This window comes from Lepisosteus platostomus, chromosome 9 (assembly GCF_059453375.1).
Source record: "Lepisosteus platostomus isolate fLepPlt1 chromosome 9, fLepPlt1.hap1, whole genome shotgun sequence".
In the NCBI taxonomy this organism is placed as follows: domain Eukaryota; kingdom Metazoa; phylum Chordata; class Actinopteri; order Semionotiformes; family Lepisosteidae; genus Lepisosteus; species Lepisosteus platostomus.
In genome coordinates, this window is record NC_142619.1 from 440,075 (window position 1) to 454,200 (window position 14,126).

The 14,126-nt window shown below is 52.4% G+C and overlaps 2 protein-coding genes and 1 long non-coding RNA gene across 3 annotated transcripts; 2 read left to right on the forward strand and 1 right to left on the reverse strand.

Moving 5' to 3' along the window:
* The first annotated feature begins 137 nt into the window (after positions 1 to 137).
* LOC148654220 (E3 ubiquitin-protein ligase TRIM16-like) lies at positions 138 to 4,161 on the forward strand. The gene is made up of 6 exons (XM_088646187.1): positions 138 to 1,043; positions 1,965 to 2,060; positions 2,211 to 2,444; positions 2,595 to 2,754; positions 2,861 to 2,926; positions 3,123 to 4,161. The coding sequence occupies exons 1-6, from the start codon at positions 456 to 458 to the stop codon at positions 3,653 to 3,655; spliced, it is 1,677 nt and encodes a 558-aa protein (XP_088502313.1). The 5' UTR covers positions 138 to 455; the 3' UTR covers positions 3,656 to 4,161.
* Positions 4,162 to 4,319: 158 nt separating this feature from the next.
* LOC148654221 (E3 ubiquitin-protein ligase TRIM16-like) lies at positions 4,320 to 10,703 on the forward strand. The gene is made up of 6 exons (XM_088646163.1): positions 4,320 to 4,997; positions 7,040 to 7,135; positions 7,286 to 7,519; positions 7,671 to 7,830; positions 8,048 to 8,107; positions 8,523 to 10,703. The coding sequence occupies exons 1-6, from the start codon at positions 4,410 to 4,412 to the stop codon at positions 9,218 to 9,220; spliced, it is 1,836 nt and encodes a 611-aa protein (XP_088502289.1). The 5' UTR covers positions 4,320 to 4,409; the 3' UTR covers positions 9,221 to 10,703.
* Positions 8,307 to 11,461, reverse strand: LOC148654222 (uncharacterized). Its single transcript, XR_015941299.1, has 2 exons — positions 9,566 to 11,461; positions 8,307 to 9,524 (listed from the first exon to the last, which is right to left on the reverse strand). It is a non-coding gene; the product is annotated as an uncharacterized LOC148654222 (long non-coding RNA).
* Between the last annotated feature and the right edge of the window lie 2,665 nt (positions 11,462 to 14,126).

Sequence of the window (14,126 nt, forward strand, 5' to 3'; positions counted from 1 at the left end):
GTGCAGAATGATCACTGTGTGTCTCCCAGGTGGGGTTACTGGTGCAGAATGATCACTGTGTGTCTCCAAGGTGCACTTACTGGTGCAGAATGATCACTGTGTGTCTCCCAGGTGGGGTCACTGGTGCAGATGGTCACTGTGTGTCTCCCAGGGGTGTCTGCTCTTCAATGGGGGGAGAAGTGGGTCTGCTCCAGTGTGCGAAGCAGTTTGGGATCCTTTGGAATGAGTAGTACTGTGTACCTCCCTGAAGTAAACGTGAAAGAAAACGACTGAATTGTGACCTCTGTAATCTTATCTCCTCCCTCTTCTCCACTGGGAAGCCTGTATAAATAAGCTTGGTCTCTGTCCAGAACCACACCCCCAGCCTGCACAGCAACAGGAAGTGACTCACACAGCTAACTTTCGTTTCTGCCGAAGCCTCACTGAAACTGCGTCTCTGTGTCTGTGCAGTAAAAATGGCTGAAGCCAGTATCTCAGTGGCTCAGGACCAGCTCAGCTGTCCAGTCTGCCTGGATATCTTGAAGGATCCAGTGTCTCTTCCCTGTGGACACAGTTACTGTGTGGGCTGTATTAAGAGCTGCTGGGATCTGGATGATCAGATTGGAATCTACAGCTGCCCCCAGTGCAGACAGACCTTCACCCCAAGGCCTGTTCTGTGCAGAAACATCATGCTGGCGGAAGTGGTGGAGAAACTGAAGGAGACAGGGCTCAGTGGTCCTCCTGCTCCCAGTCCTGCTGGCCCTGGAGATGTGCTGTGTGACGTCTGCACTGGGAGACAGGTGAGAGCTGTGAAGTCCTGTCTGGTGTGTCTGGCCTCTTACTGTCAGACTCACCTCCAGCCTCACTATGAAGCTCCTGCCTTCAGGAGACACAAGCTGGTTGATGCTGTGAAAAGACTTGATGCAGCAGTCTGTCCTGATCACATCAGACTCCTGGAGTCGTTCTGCCAAACTGATGGGGAGTTTATATGTTCGCTGTGCACTATGGGAAAGCACCGAGGCCACGATACTGTCTCAGCTGCAGCTGAGAGGACCAAGAAACAGGTGAGGACTTTTTCTCTTTACTAGGAGCTCACTAAACATGTCCAATGAAGTCAGGAGAATTCTCTTGCTCCTCCACCCAAATTTCTGTCCTCTGTGTGATTCCTGTGAGGAGATTAGCTCAGACTGTCCTCTGTGTGATTCCTGTGAGGAGATGAGCTCAGACTGTCCTCTGTGTGATTCCTGTGAGGAGATGAGCTCAGACTGTCCTCTGTGTGGCTCTGTGAGGAGATGAGCTCAGATTGTCCTCTGTGTGATTCCTATGAGGAGATGAGCTCGGACTGTCCTCTGTGTGGCTCTGTGAGGAGATGAGCTCAGACTGTCCTCTGTGTGATTCCTGTGAGGAGATGAGCTAAGACTGTCCTCTGTGTGGCTCTGTGAGGAGATGAGCTCAGACTGTCCTCTGTGTGATTCCTGTGAGGAGATGAGCTCAGACTGTCCTCTGTGTGATTCCTGTGAGGAGATGAGCTCGGACTGTCCTCTGTGTGGCTCTGTGAGGAGATGAGCTCAGACTGTCCTCTGTGTGGCTCTGTGAGGAGATGAGCTCAGACTGCCCTCTGTGTGATTCCTGTGAGGAGATGAGCTCAGACTGTCCTCTGTATGATTCCTGTGAGGAGATGAGCTCAGACTGTCCTCTGTGTGATTCCTGTGAGGAGATGAGCTCAGACTGTCCTCTGTGTGATTCCTGTGAGGAGATGAGCTCAGACTGTCCTCTGTGTGATTCCTGTGAGGAGATGAGCTCAGACTGTCCTCTGTGTGATTCCTGTGAGGAGATGAGCTCAGACTGTCCTCCGTGTGATTCCTGTGAGGAGATGAGCTCAGACTGCCCTCTGTGTGGCTCTGTGAGGAGATGAGGAGATTTTCTCTTTTTTGTAATTAACCCCTGAAAGTTCAGACATTAATACCCCCACTAATTTTCCACAGAAGCAGCTGGGGGCGACACAAAGACAAACCCAGCAGAGACTCCAGGAGAGGGAGAAGGAGCTGCAGGAGCTGAGACAGGCTGTGGACTCACTCAGAGTGGGTATTGACCAGAGGAGTGGACACACTGACACACATTCCCACAGCTGGACACTGGACACACCAGTACCCTGAGGAAACACCACACACAGTAGAATGTAGTTTGAGTGTTGTCCTGTGTGATAATCCACTGTGTGTCTCCTCACTCAGAGCTCTGCACACACTGCAGTACAGGACACTGACAGGATCTTCACTGAGCTGATCCGCTCCATTGAGAGAACACGCTCTGAGCTCACACAGCTGATCAGAGCTCAAGAGAAGACTATAGTGATTGAAGCTGAAGGACTCCTAGAGCAACTGGAGCAGGAGATCGCTGAGCTGAGGAGGAGAGACGCTGAGCTGAGCCAGCTCTCACACACAGAGGATCACATCCATTTCCTCCAGGTAACAGCACTGCTCTGGGACTCTCTGCAGTCCAGAAGGGAGTCTCTCACACAGAGCCTCCAATGGAGCTGCTCCTGGCTTCTCCCCAGGAATGTGTGCTGGAGCCCAGTGTGTTTGACTGGAAACTCCTCTCTCTCCTCCCTGCTGCAGAAGTTCCAGTCTGTCTGTGTCCCTCCTGGAGCTGGAGACTCAACCAGCATCCCTGTCGGACCCCACTTCTCTCCTGAGGCTGTGAGGAGAGCTGTCTCTGGACTGAAAGAGCGACTGGAGGACGTCTGCAGGGAGGAATCAGTCAAGATCTCCAGGACAGGTAAGAGGAGAAACACACTGGCATCTTTCTAGAGATCAGCTGACCTGATTGTATTCCCAGGTGCTCATTACAAAGCCTGTTTCTCTCTGTGTCTCTGTCTCCCCAGTGAAGCAAATTCTAGTCTACAGTCTGCAGTCTCCAGAGCCCAGGACCAGAGCAGAGCTTTTGCACTGTGAGTGTTTTAAAAGTACAATACTTAATAATTTATCCAAGAGCCTTTTCGGTAACGAGCCCTGTTCTTTGCCTGCTGGGATTATTCGGTCCATTTGTAGGCTTAATCAGAACAGTTTTCGAACCCCATTTCAATGGACTGAAATCTCCTTTACCCCAGTTAACTGCAGAGTGACGCCCCCTCTCCTCTCCCCCAGACTCCCGTGAGCTCCAGCCAGACCCCGACACCGTGAACCCCAGGCTGTGCCTCACCGAGGAGAGCAGGAAACTGACCGCGACGAAAGAGCTCCAGCCGTACCCCGATCACCCCAACAGATTCCAGTCCTACTGCCAGCTGCTGTGCCAGGACGAGCTGTCCGGGACGCGCAGCTACTGGGAGGTGGAGTGGGGCGGGAGGCAGGCGGATATAGGGGTCAGCTACCGAGTGATCGCCAGGAAAGGACTGGGCCCCCAGTGCGCCCTGGGGCACAACGCCCAGTCCTGGAGTCTGACCTGCAGCGCGGAGGGGTACGCCCTCTGGCACAGCGATGTGGAATCGGTCGTGACCGCGCCCCGCTGCGCCAAGATCGGGGTGTATGTGGACCACAGGGCTGGAACTCTGTCCTTCTACAGCGTCTCTGGGGACACAGCGACCCTCCTGCACAGAGTCCAGGCCTCCTTCACAGAGCCCCTCTATCCTGGGTTTGGCCTGGCTAACTATGGGGACACTTTAGTCCTGTGCCAGATGTAGTAACTTCCCCTGCCCACACAGACACACTGGTACCGAACCGTTCAGCACCAGGGTCCGAGCATAAGCAGAGACCCCCTGGGCCCGGCCAGTACCTGAATCCTCAGTCTGGCCCAGTGAGCCCGGCCGCAGGGCAGGCTGAGCCCACTAGTGTGAAAAGACCGCGGGTCACAGTGACCCCTGCTGGAGAGTGCTGGTGTGACAGGAGCGTGTGGCTCTGTCCTGCCTAGTCTGGTCCCCAAAAACCGACTTGACTTCGGAACGACAGGGCTGTTTGTCCGGCTTCTTCCCCTCCAACTGTTCTCTCTTCCGTTTTCCGTGTGTCTCCTGGTCCCGTTGAGTAATTGAAGAACCAGAACAGTCTCTCACTTCTCCCCAGACAGGAGGGGGTTGTTGAAGGCGGTTTTCTGTTTCTCTCTCAGGCAGTTTGTACCTGTGATTCTGTACTGCGGTTCTGATGGCCTGGTCTGTTACTCTCAGGTAAATACAGATTAATTAACAGAAATAAACCCATATGTCTCCTCTCCTTTAATCTGAGCAGCCCCCTCTCTGCCTGCACTCAACTCAAGACCACACCACCTGTAAACCACACCACCTGTAAACCACACCACCTGTAAACCACACCCCTTTCATTAACCACACCCCTGCCTCTCTAGGCAGTTCCAGGAAGTCACACAGAGATAAGTTTCGTTCCTGCTGAAGCAGACTCTCAGAATCTCTCGCACTCCACGCTCTGTGCATTTCTCTCTGCAGTAAAATGGCAGAAGGTGGAATTGTACTGAATCAAGACCAGTTCAGCTGTTCAGTGTGTCTGGACATCCTGAAGGATCCAGCGACTCTTCCCTGTGGACACAGTTACTGTGTGGGCTGTATTAAGAGCTGCTGGGATCTGGATGATCAGACTGGAATCTACAGCTGCCCCCAGTGCAGACAGACCTTCACCCCAAAGCCTGTTCTGTGCAGAAACACTGTTCTGGCTGAAGTGGTGGAGAAACTGAAGGAGACAGGGCTCAGTGGTCCTCCTGCTCCCACTCCTGCTGGCCCTGGAGATGTGCTGTGTGATGTCTGCACTGGGAGACAGATGAGAGCTGTGAAGTCCTGTCTGGTGTGTCTGGCCTCTTACTGTCAGACTCACCTCCAGCCTCACTGTGAAGCTCCTGCCTTCAAGAGACACAGGCTGGTCGAGGCCACAGGACAGCTGCAGGACAAGATCTGCTCCAGTCATGACAAACTACTGGAGCTCTATTGCCGTACTGATCAGAAGTGTGTTTGTCTGATGTGTACATTTGATGAGCACAGAGGCCATGATTCAGTCTCAGCTGCAGCAGAGAGGACTGAGAAGCAGGTGAGGACTCTGTTACTGGGTGTAGAGGGCTATTACGAGTGTGATGGGGCTGTTGTGGGAGGAGTAGTCTGTGACTTGATTAACAGCCTGTGCAGAGCTTCACTGCTAGAAAAGTATTTTTTCTCCCTCACTGGGAAGTCAGACTGCTACCTTATTATTTCAGAATTTCAATCCAATGACAGTATTTACAAACACCGGATGTATGAGGCAGGCCTGCACAGAGGTCAGCATTGCTGCCTCCCAGCCCGGAGGCCCTGGGTTCAGCTCCTGGGGTGCTGTCTATGTGGAGTCTGCATGTTCTCCCCGTGTTCATGTGGGTGTCCTCGGGTTGCTCTGGTGTCCTATCACAGTCCAAAGACAGGCTGCCTGGTGAAATGGTTCTGGAAAAATTGGCCCTAGTGTGTGTGCGTGTCTGTGTGAGAGTGTGCGTGTCTGTGTGAGAGTGTTTCTGTGTGTGTGTTCCCTGTGGTGGACCTGTCCAGGGTGCATCATGACTTGTGCCTGTAGCCTGCTGTGACTCCAGCTGTCCTGTGACCCTGTACTAGTACATTATGAAAACTGATGCATGAGTTTCAGCAGGTTTTACAGGTTTTAGAAGCTGCTGATATGTTTCTGGCAGCAGTTTGTTATGTGTGTGCATTGTGTAGCAGTGAGTCAGAACAAGGAAGAATTTCACTCAGGCAGATCTCTCTGCACATGTGCGGTGCCCTCTGACCCCGGGTACAGGAATGAGAGGCGGGTAAGATGAACTGGAACACCTTGTACACAGAGGTGTAGGTTCTCCTGTACAGCATAGGACCGTACTGAGGAAACTGGAACTGGAGTCTGGGCACTCAGGGCAGCTGACTCAGTGCCTGAATCCTGGGTTCGAGTTTGCATATTCACCTCATAATGAAATAGGCTTTTCCTCAGTGCCCTGGTTTCTTCCCAGAGTCCAGAAACGAGCTGTCTGGGATAATTAAGTTCTACAATATAATCCTGCTGTGTTTGTGTGTCTGTGTGTGTGAGTGTGTGTGCATGCCTTTATCTGTGTCTGTGTCTCTTTGTGTGTGTTTCTGTGGGCATCTGAGTGTGTCTGTGTCTGAGTGTTTTTGAGTCTGTGTGTGTCTCTGTCTGATTGTATGTGTACATCTTTGTATTTGTGTGTATGTCTGTTTGTGAGTGTGTGTGTTTGTGTGTCTCTGTGTGTCTGTGTCTGTGTCTGAACTCAACTCTATGTGAGTGTGTGTTTGTGAGTGTTTGTGTCTGTGTGTACAGTATCTGTGCATGGGTGTATCTGAGTTTGTGTTTGTGTGTGTCTATGTATGAGTGTGTGTTTGTGTATGTGTGTTTGAGTCTGTGAGTCCAAGTGTGCTTTCTGAGTGTGTGTGAGTTTGTGTGTATCTTTGTGTGTGTGTTTGTGAGTGTGTGTCTCTGTGTGAGTGTGTGTGTTTGAGTCTGTGTGAGTGTGTGTGCTCACCCTGCAATGGACTGGTGTCCTGTGTCCTGTCTTGTCTGCTGAGCTACTCTCTGACTCACCTGTAAGGGACTCCTTACTGAAAGTGGATGGATGGACAAAACATTGAAAAGATCAAGTTCAGCTCATCAGAAACATGTAGTGCAGAGTTTTGTTTTGAAACATTTTAGAGCAGCAGGGAACTGATGAAATCACAGAGGTGCCTAATAAATTAGTTTACTACAGATGTACGTGTGGAAAGATGATAATAAGTATTTGCAGAGTGTGTTTTTCATTATGAAGCGTACCACAGATTTCAACTTCTTACAATCATCATCCAGCACAAACAGCCATGAATTCAAGACTGCTGTAAACCAGACTCTCCCATGACTGGGTTCAGGACCCCAGACACTTAAAGAGCCTTTAATTGACAAAGCTCAGTCAAAATGAAAAGCGAGAGTCACTTAAAGGAAACGAGACATCTCTGTCTGACAATCTCTCTTCTACTATTGCGCCCTGAGTCACTGAATCGGGGGATTTCCCTCTACAAGATTTCATAATGTTTCAGTTCGTACTGAAAATAGAAAACCGCTCTGTTTCTCCACAGAAGCAGCTGGGGGCGACACAGAGACAAACCCAGCAGAGACTCCAGGAGAGGGAGAAGGAGCTGCAGGAGCTGAGACAGGCTGTGGACTCACTCAGAGTGGGTATTGACCAGAGGAGAGGACACACTGACACACATTTCCACAGCTGGACACTGGACACACCAGTACCCTGAGGAAACACCACACACAGTAGAATGTAGTTTGAGTGTTGTCCTGTGTGATAATCCACTGTGTGTCTCCTCACTCAGAGCTCTGCACACACTGCAGTACAGGACACTGACAGGATCTTCACTGAGCTGATCCGCTCCATTGAGAGAACACGCTCTGAGCTCACACAGCTGATCAGAGCTCAAGAGAGGGCTGCAGTGAGTCAGGCTGAAGGACTCCTGGAGCGACTGGAGCAGAAGATCGCTGAGCTGAGGAGGAGAGACGCTGAGCTGAGCCAGCTCTCACACACAGAGGATCACATCCATTTCCTCCAGGTAACAGCACTGCTCTGGGACTCTCTGCAGTCCAGAAGGGAGTCTCTCACACAGAGCTCTCCAATGGAGCTGCTCCTGGCTTCTCCCCAGGAATGTGTGCTGGAGCCCAGTGTGTTTGACTGGAAACTCCTCTCTATCCTCCCTGCTGCAGAATTTCCAGTCTGTCTGTGTCCCTCCTGGAGCTGGAGACTCAACCAGCATCCCTGTCGGACCCCACTTCTCTCCTGAGGCTGTGAGGAGAGCTGTCTCTGGACTGAAAGAGCAACTGGAGAACTTCTGCAAGGAGGAATCAGTCAAGATCTCCAGGACAGGTTAGAGGAGAAATACACTGGCATCTTTCTAGAGATCAGCTGACTTCACTGTTTTCCCAGGTGCTCATTACAAAGCCCGTTTGTCTGTACTGACTTGGGCCCTGTTGATCATGTTCAAGGTGCTCAGTCCCTCTCAGTAAGAGTGAAAGAATCCTGTTGTGTCCTGGATTCATTCACATGGTTTAATCTGGGTGTCTGTCTGTCTCTGTCTCCACAGTCAGTGAAGTCTACAGTCTGCAGACTCCAGAGCACAGGACCAGAGCAAAGCTTTTACACTGTGAGTGTTTTTTCACTATAACTGTCCACACTGAGGACATCAGAGCACAGAGGAGAGAAGCACACGCTCACTGACACATTCATTCACAATCCTTTTACCAATACAAATACAAACTATTACAATACACTTCCATACTGCGAATCATAGAGACAAACATATAGCCAAAGATCCAGATACACAAATCCAGGAATACGGCAAATAAGGGCCTCTCTTTCTCTTTAATTGAACTGATAGCAGTGTGAATGGAGATTGACAAAAATAAATGTTCTTATTACATATACTGTACATTCTTCATTCAGACCTATGCATACTGTCCATCTTTACTGGGCTGTGGGGGTGGAACTAGTGGAGATCTGCTCAGGGATTGGTCTGTTCTGCCTGTCTTTCCTCTGACTGTCCTCTTCTCTCCAATCAGATGCCTGTCGGCTCACACTGGACCCCAACACAGCGCACAGACACCTGCGTCTGTCTAAGGGGAACAGGAGGGTGACCTGGAGCAGGGAGCCCCAGCAGTACCCCGATCACCCCGAGAGATTTGATTCAGAATTCCAGGTGCTGTGCAGAGAGGGGCTGTCTGGGACTCGCTGTTACTGGGAGGTGGAGTGGAGTGGGGGATGGGTTTATATAGGGGTCACATATAAAGGACTCAGCAGGAAAGGGGAGGGCGTTGACTGTCATCTTGGACACAATGTCAAGTCCTGGAGTTTGTGCTGCTCTGGTTCCAGTTGGTCTTTCAGGCACAACAATGAAGAAACTGCAGTACCTGTCCTTCCCTCCTCCAGAATAGGGGTGTATGTGGATCACAGGGCTGGAACTCTGGAATTTTATAGCGTCTCTGGAGACACAGTGACCCTCCTGTACAGAGTCCAGACCTCCTTCACGGAGCCCCTCTACCCCGGGTTCAGGTTTGGAAATCGAGGAGACAGTGTGACCCTGTCCCACCTGCAAGTCTCTTTTGTCCTGGGTGAGAAACAAGAGCTCCAGCAGTTCAGTCTGTTTTCATCACTCAGGGGAATGAAATGTGATTCCACTCTGTCACTTGACTCCAAACCCACAGCTCACAGAGTGATTTATATCCCACCCCCTAAGATTTCAATCGAGGAGCCCAAATGAACAGTTGTGTCCAAATTAACCCCTTCCTCTCATGAAGTGTCCAGTCGGTCAGCAGTCAGTCCCTGTGCCACTGGACTTTAGATGTTCTGACAGGGAGCAGGTACAGGCAGATAACATGCTTTCTAAGACCATGGCTCTGAGTACTAGTGCCCCCTATACAAACCCCTACACTCTCTCACCTCGGAGACACAGAGACCCCCTCCCTCTCTCACCTGGGGGACAGAGACCCCCTCCCTCTCTCACCTGGGGGACACAGAGACCCCTTGCTCTCACCTGGGACACAGAGACCCCCTCACTCTCTCACCTGGGGGACACAGAGACCCCCTCACCCCCTCACTCTCTCACCTGGGGGACAGAGACCCCTCTTCAGAAATAGGAATGAAGAATGATCTCAGCCCGTCTGTCCCTCAGCAGGGAGCTGATGTTTCCGCCCAGGTCTCTGCTTGTGTTCCTGCTGCCTCGGAAACAGACTCTGCCTTGAGCACGTCAGGGTTAAACTGGGGAGAGGGCTCCGTGCGCACAGACCCATGAACCAGAGGTCCAACCCAGGACCGACCCCACTTGTACAACACGGCTCCGAGCTGGAGCAGGCAGACTGGAGCGGGCTGGAGGATCACTGGGGCTCTGTTCCAGCTCGGACCAACACAGCCCCTTCATCTCGTCTCAGAGCCACAGATGACCAGGGGCAGAAAACCAGCTCGTCAGGCCGGCCATTACACACTTTTAATTATTGAGCCTTCAAGGTGGAAGCCACAAGGCTGTGCACCTGAAGCTGAGAGAAGTTTAAAAGTCACACTTCCTTCGTTATTTACAGTGAAGTCACTTTGCCAAGCGAGATGTGCGACGTCGACAGGCCCTGGTAGAGGGTTCGAGCAGCTTTCACTGGTGCTCTGTCGATGTTAGACTGCATTAGGATAAAACAGAACTGAACAGGACATGTCCTCCAGTCTCCCCGGTATACGAGAGGACAGATCTGCTGAAGGCTCTCTCTCACCTCGCTGGCTGTGTCCCAGGCATATTGCAGTGGTACTCAGAAGTGTTTGGGAAGAATATGCTGGAACCCCAGAGTCTGAACTGGCGCTCCTGTGGTCCAGAGACAACTCTCAGGCTAACCAAGGAAGATCAAGCAGCACTGATGTTCAGAATGGCTGTGGCCTGTTTCAAGAGTGGGCTCGATGGCATGATCTCCACCAGGGCAGCGGAGAGGGACAGACACTCACCTTTCTTGGCTGTTTTGAAAAACAGATCCCTGATTGCTTTGCAAACCCAGCCATTCTGCGGTCACTTCATCATCGATTCCAGCTCAGCTCCAATCTCCACAAGACTGGAGCTGTTGGTTCTTCGTCTGGACGCTGTTTATTTCTCTCTCTTTTTTTGGTGTTTTTCAGAATTTAGTATTGTTTTGTTATGTTTCTTAGTTATTGTTGGTCTTGTTAAAGTGTTCAAAATTCCTTAAATAAAATACTTCAAAGAAACTAGAAAAGTGGGCCCTTCTGTACAAGCCATGGTGTTGAAACCGATATGCTGGCTTCTCTCCAGACACAGCTGGGTGAGCTCCTCCAGTCAGGACAGGAGACTCTACTGTACACAGAGGGGGGTGGGTGTGGGGAACAAGCTGCCCAGCCCTGTTGTTGAAGCTGATACCCTGGCTTCTCTCCAGACACAGCTGGGTGAGCTCCTCCAGTCAGGACAGTCTACTGTACACAGAGAGGGGTGGGAGGGGGGAACAAGCTGCCCAGCCATGGTGTTGAAGTCGATACCCTGGCTTCTCTCCAGACACTGATGGTAGAAGCAAAATCCCTTTTATTCAACCTGTGTTTCAGTACAGCAAACAACCCATCCATTTCCTTAGCTTATAGTGGGCTCTGTGACATTTCCAGTCCTGTCCAGGTGAGATCTCTTTTTAATAAAAGAAGAATTAAACTGAAAGTGATTAAGAACAAACTGTGAATCGACATGCTTTAATGGCAGGACAGACGAGGCAAAGGGAAGGTTTTTCTGTGGTGCAGATGACAGTTCGTTCTCAAGAAACAAGCACGCTGAATAAAAATATTGTAACGCTTACGGCCGACAGGCGCTGTGTAAGAGCCGGCGTACCAGAGCGGGTGACGTCACCGCCCTTCCCTGTGATAGCAGGACCACAGCTACTGGGCTGTAGAGAGATCTCTCTTTAGCTCACGGGGTTAGGTCGCTGCAGAGAGACGCGGAAGTCCCGGGTTCGAGCCCCGGAGGGTGCAGGGGCCGACCAGATGCGGCAAGGGCGCCCGCCTGAGCCCCCGTTGCGTTACAATATTAAACAGAGACAGAAAAGGCCATTTTAGTCACCTTTAAATAAACATTTTGAAAAATGTAAGTGATACTATTCGCATCATCCTCGGTTCAGTCCGGTGCGGCCGCCGGGAGGGGGCGCACCCCCGAGATGTGCGACAGGAGCCTGCAGGGTCCGACCGTCACCCGGGCGGTCATTGGCTGAGCAGCCGGCGGGGGCGGGGAGAGGGCCGAGCAGCCAATCGCCGTGCAGGTGACTGTCGGGGCGTATGTCGTCATCTTCCTGAGCCGACGTTCGCCAGCTGTTTGCGCGCAGGGCTGCGGCGGTGCAGGCGGTCAGGAGGGCTGGTGATGTATTTAATGCAGCGAGAGAGCCAGCAGCAGGGACCGAGGATCGAGTTCGGAGCTTTTGTGTGTCATGGTTGTATTAACGGTATTTTTATTGCGGTCTCACTTTGAGAACGTGTCAGCTGAATGTGTTAGGGCTTTACAATAGGAGCTACAGTCCCAGTACAGTGAACAGTCCTGTTACAATAGGAGCTACAGTCCCAGTACAGTAGGACAGTCTGTTACAATAGGAGCTACAGTCCCAGTGCAGCAGGACAGTCTGTTACAATAGGAGCTACAGTCCCAGTACAGTAGGACAGTCTGTTACAATAGGAGCTACAGTCCCAGTACAGTAGAACAGTCTGTTACAGTAGGAGCTACAGTCCCAGTACAGTAGGACAGTCTGTTACAATAGGAGCTACAGTCCCAGTACAGTAGACCAGTCTGTTACAATAGGAGCTACAGTCCCAGGACAGTAGGACAGTCTGTTACAATAGGAGCTACAGTCCCAGTACAGTAGGACAGTCCTGTTACAATAGGAGCTACAGTCCCAGTGCAGCAGGACAGTCTGTTACAATAGGAGCTACAGTCCCAGTACAGTAGGACAGTCTGTTACAATAGGAGCTACAGTCCCAGTACAGTAGAACAGTCCTGTTACAATAGGAGCTACAGTCCCAGTACAGTAGAACAGTCCTGTTACAATAGGAGCTACAGTCCCAGTACAGTAGGGCAGTCCTGTTATAAAAGTTGCCTTCTTCCACAGGACATTCCTATGAAACGTTGTTCCTGCTCCACAGAACAGCACAGAACTACAGCTGGTGTTTGATTTCCAGGGTCGCAGAACCCACCCGCACTCAGGAGGATGTTGTTTTCAAGCGGGCGGTGCGCTGAGCTAATTACCACCCTACTTCAGCCCTGTCGTTTCCTTCCAGTCCTGCGGCTCTTTCCCGGTGGGGCTTCATGTTTCAGAACTGGAGGTGCTTTTCCAGCGCGGTAGAGGTGTGGGTGATTGTCGTGATTATCGCCCATTGATGAGGCGCGCTGTGTCCGTGTTTCCATTAGAGAGAGATAGAGAGCCTGATCCCAATAATGCTCAATTTGTTTACAGTATATGTCAATATTTTATGACATGTCTCTGTTGTAAATGTCTGTAACATGTCTGTAGATTTTATTTTACTTTTATTTTTTGTTTTGTTCCATGTTAATTTTATTATTTCATTTGCTTTGGCAATACTGATTGGACACATCGGTCATGCTAATAAAGCACCTTGAATTGAATTGAGAGAGAGAGAGAGAGAGAGATGCTCTGTTGCCATGGCGACCGCAGGACGTGGGGACCCGCGAGCCGAGGCTGGGGGTGTTTTGTTTTCGTGCTGGCCTCGCGCGTGTGCGGGATTCCTCTCGGGGCGCGCGGGGGGGGGGGGGGGGGGGGGTTGGCAGAGGCAGCGCGCTGATTGGCTGGGGATGACATCAGCCTTGCGCTATTTTTAGCTGCGCTGAGCTGCATTACCTCATCGCCCTGCCTGGCGCAGGTACCGGCCGTATAAAACCCTCCGGAGCCGCAGACAGCGGGACTCGTACTCTCACTGACAGAGCGGGAGCGAAGCGCTTTACTGGAGCCGCACTGTGGGACCGCCGGCGCTCGGACCCTGCCCGCAGCCTGTCTCTGCCCTGCGCGCTCGGACCCTGACGCAGCCTGTCTCTGCCCTGCGCGCTCGGACCCTGACGCAGCCCGTGTCTCTGCCCTGCGCGCTCGGACCCTGCCTGCAGCCTGTCTCTGCCCTGCGCGCTCGGACCCTGACGCAGCCTGTCTCTGCCCTGCGCGCTCGGACCCTGACGCAGCCTGTCTCTGCCCTGCGCGCTCGGACCCTGACGCAGCCCGTGTCTCTGCCCTGCGCGCTCGGACCCTGACGCAGCCTGTCTCTGCCCTGCGCGCTCGGACCCTGACGCAGCCTGTCTCTGCCCTGCGCGCTCGGACCCTGACGCAGCCCGTGTCTCTGCCCTGCGCGCTCGGACCCTGACGCAGCCTGTCTCTGCCCTGCGCGCTCGGACCCTGCCTGCAGCCTGTCTCTGCCCTGCGCGCTCGGACCCTGACGCAGCCCGTGTCTCTGCCCTGCGCGATCGGACCCTGACGCAGCCCGTGTCTCTGCCCTGCGCGCTCGGACCCTGACGCAGCCCGTGTCTCTGCCCTGCGCGCTCGGACCCTGACGCAGCCTGTCTCTGCCCTGCGCGCTCGGACCCTGCCTGCAGCCTGTCTCTGCCCTGCGCGCTCGGACCCTGACGCAGCCCGTGTGTCTGCCCTGCGCGCTCG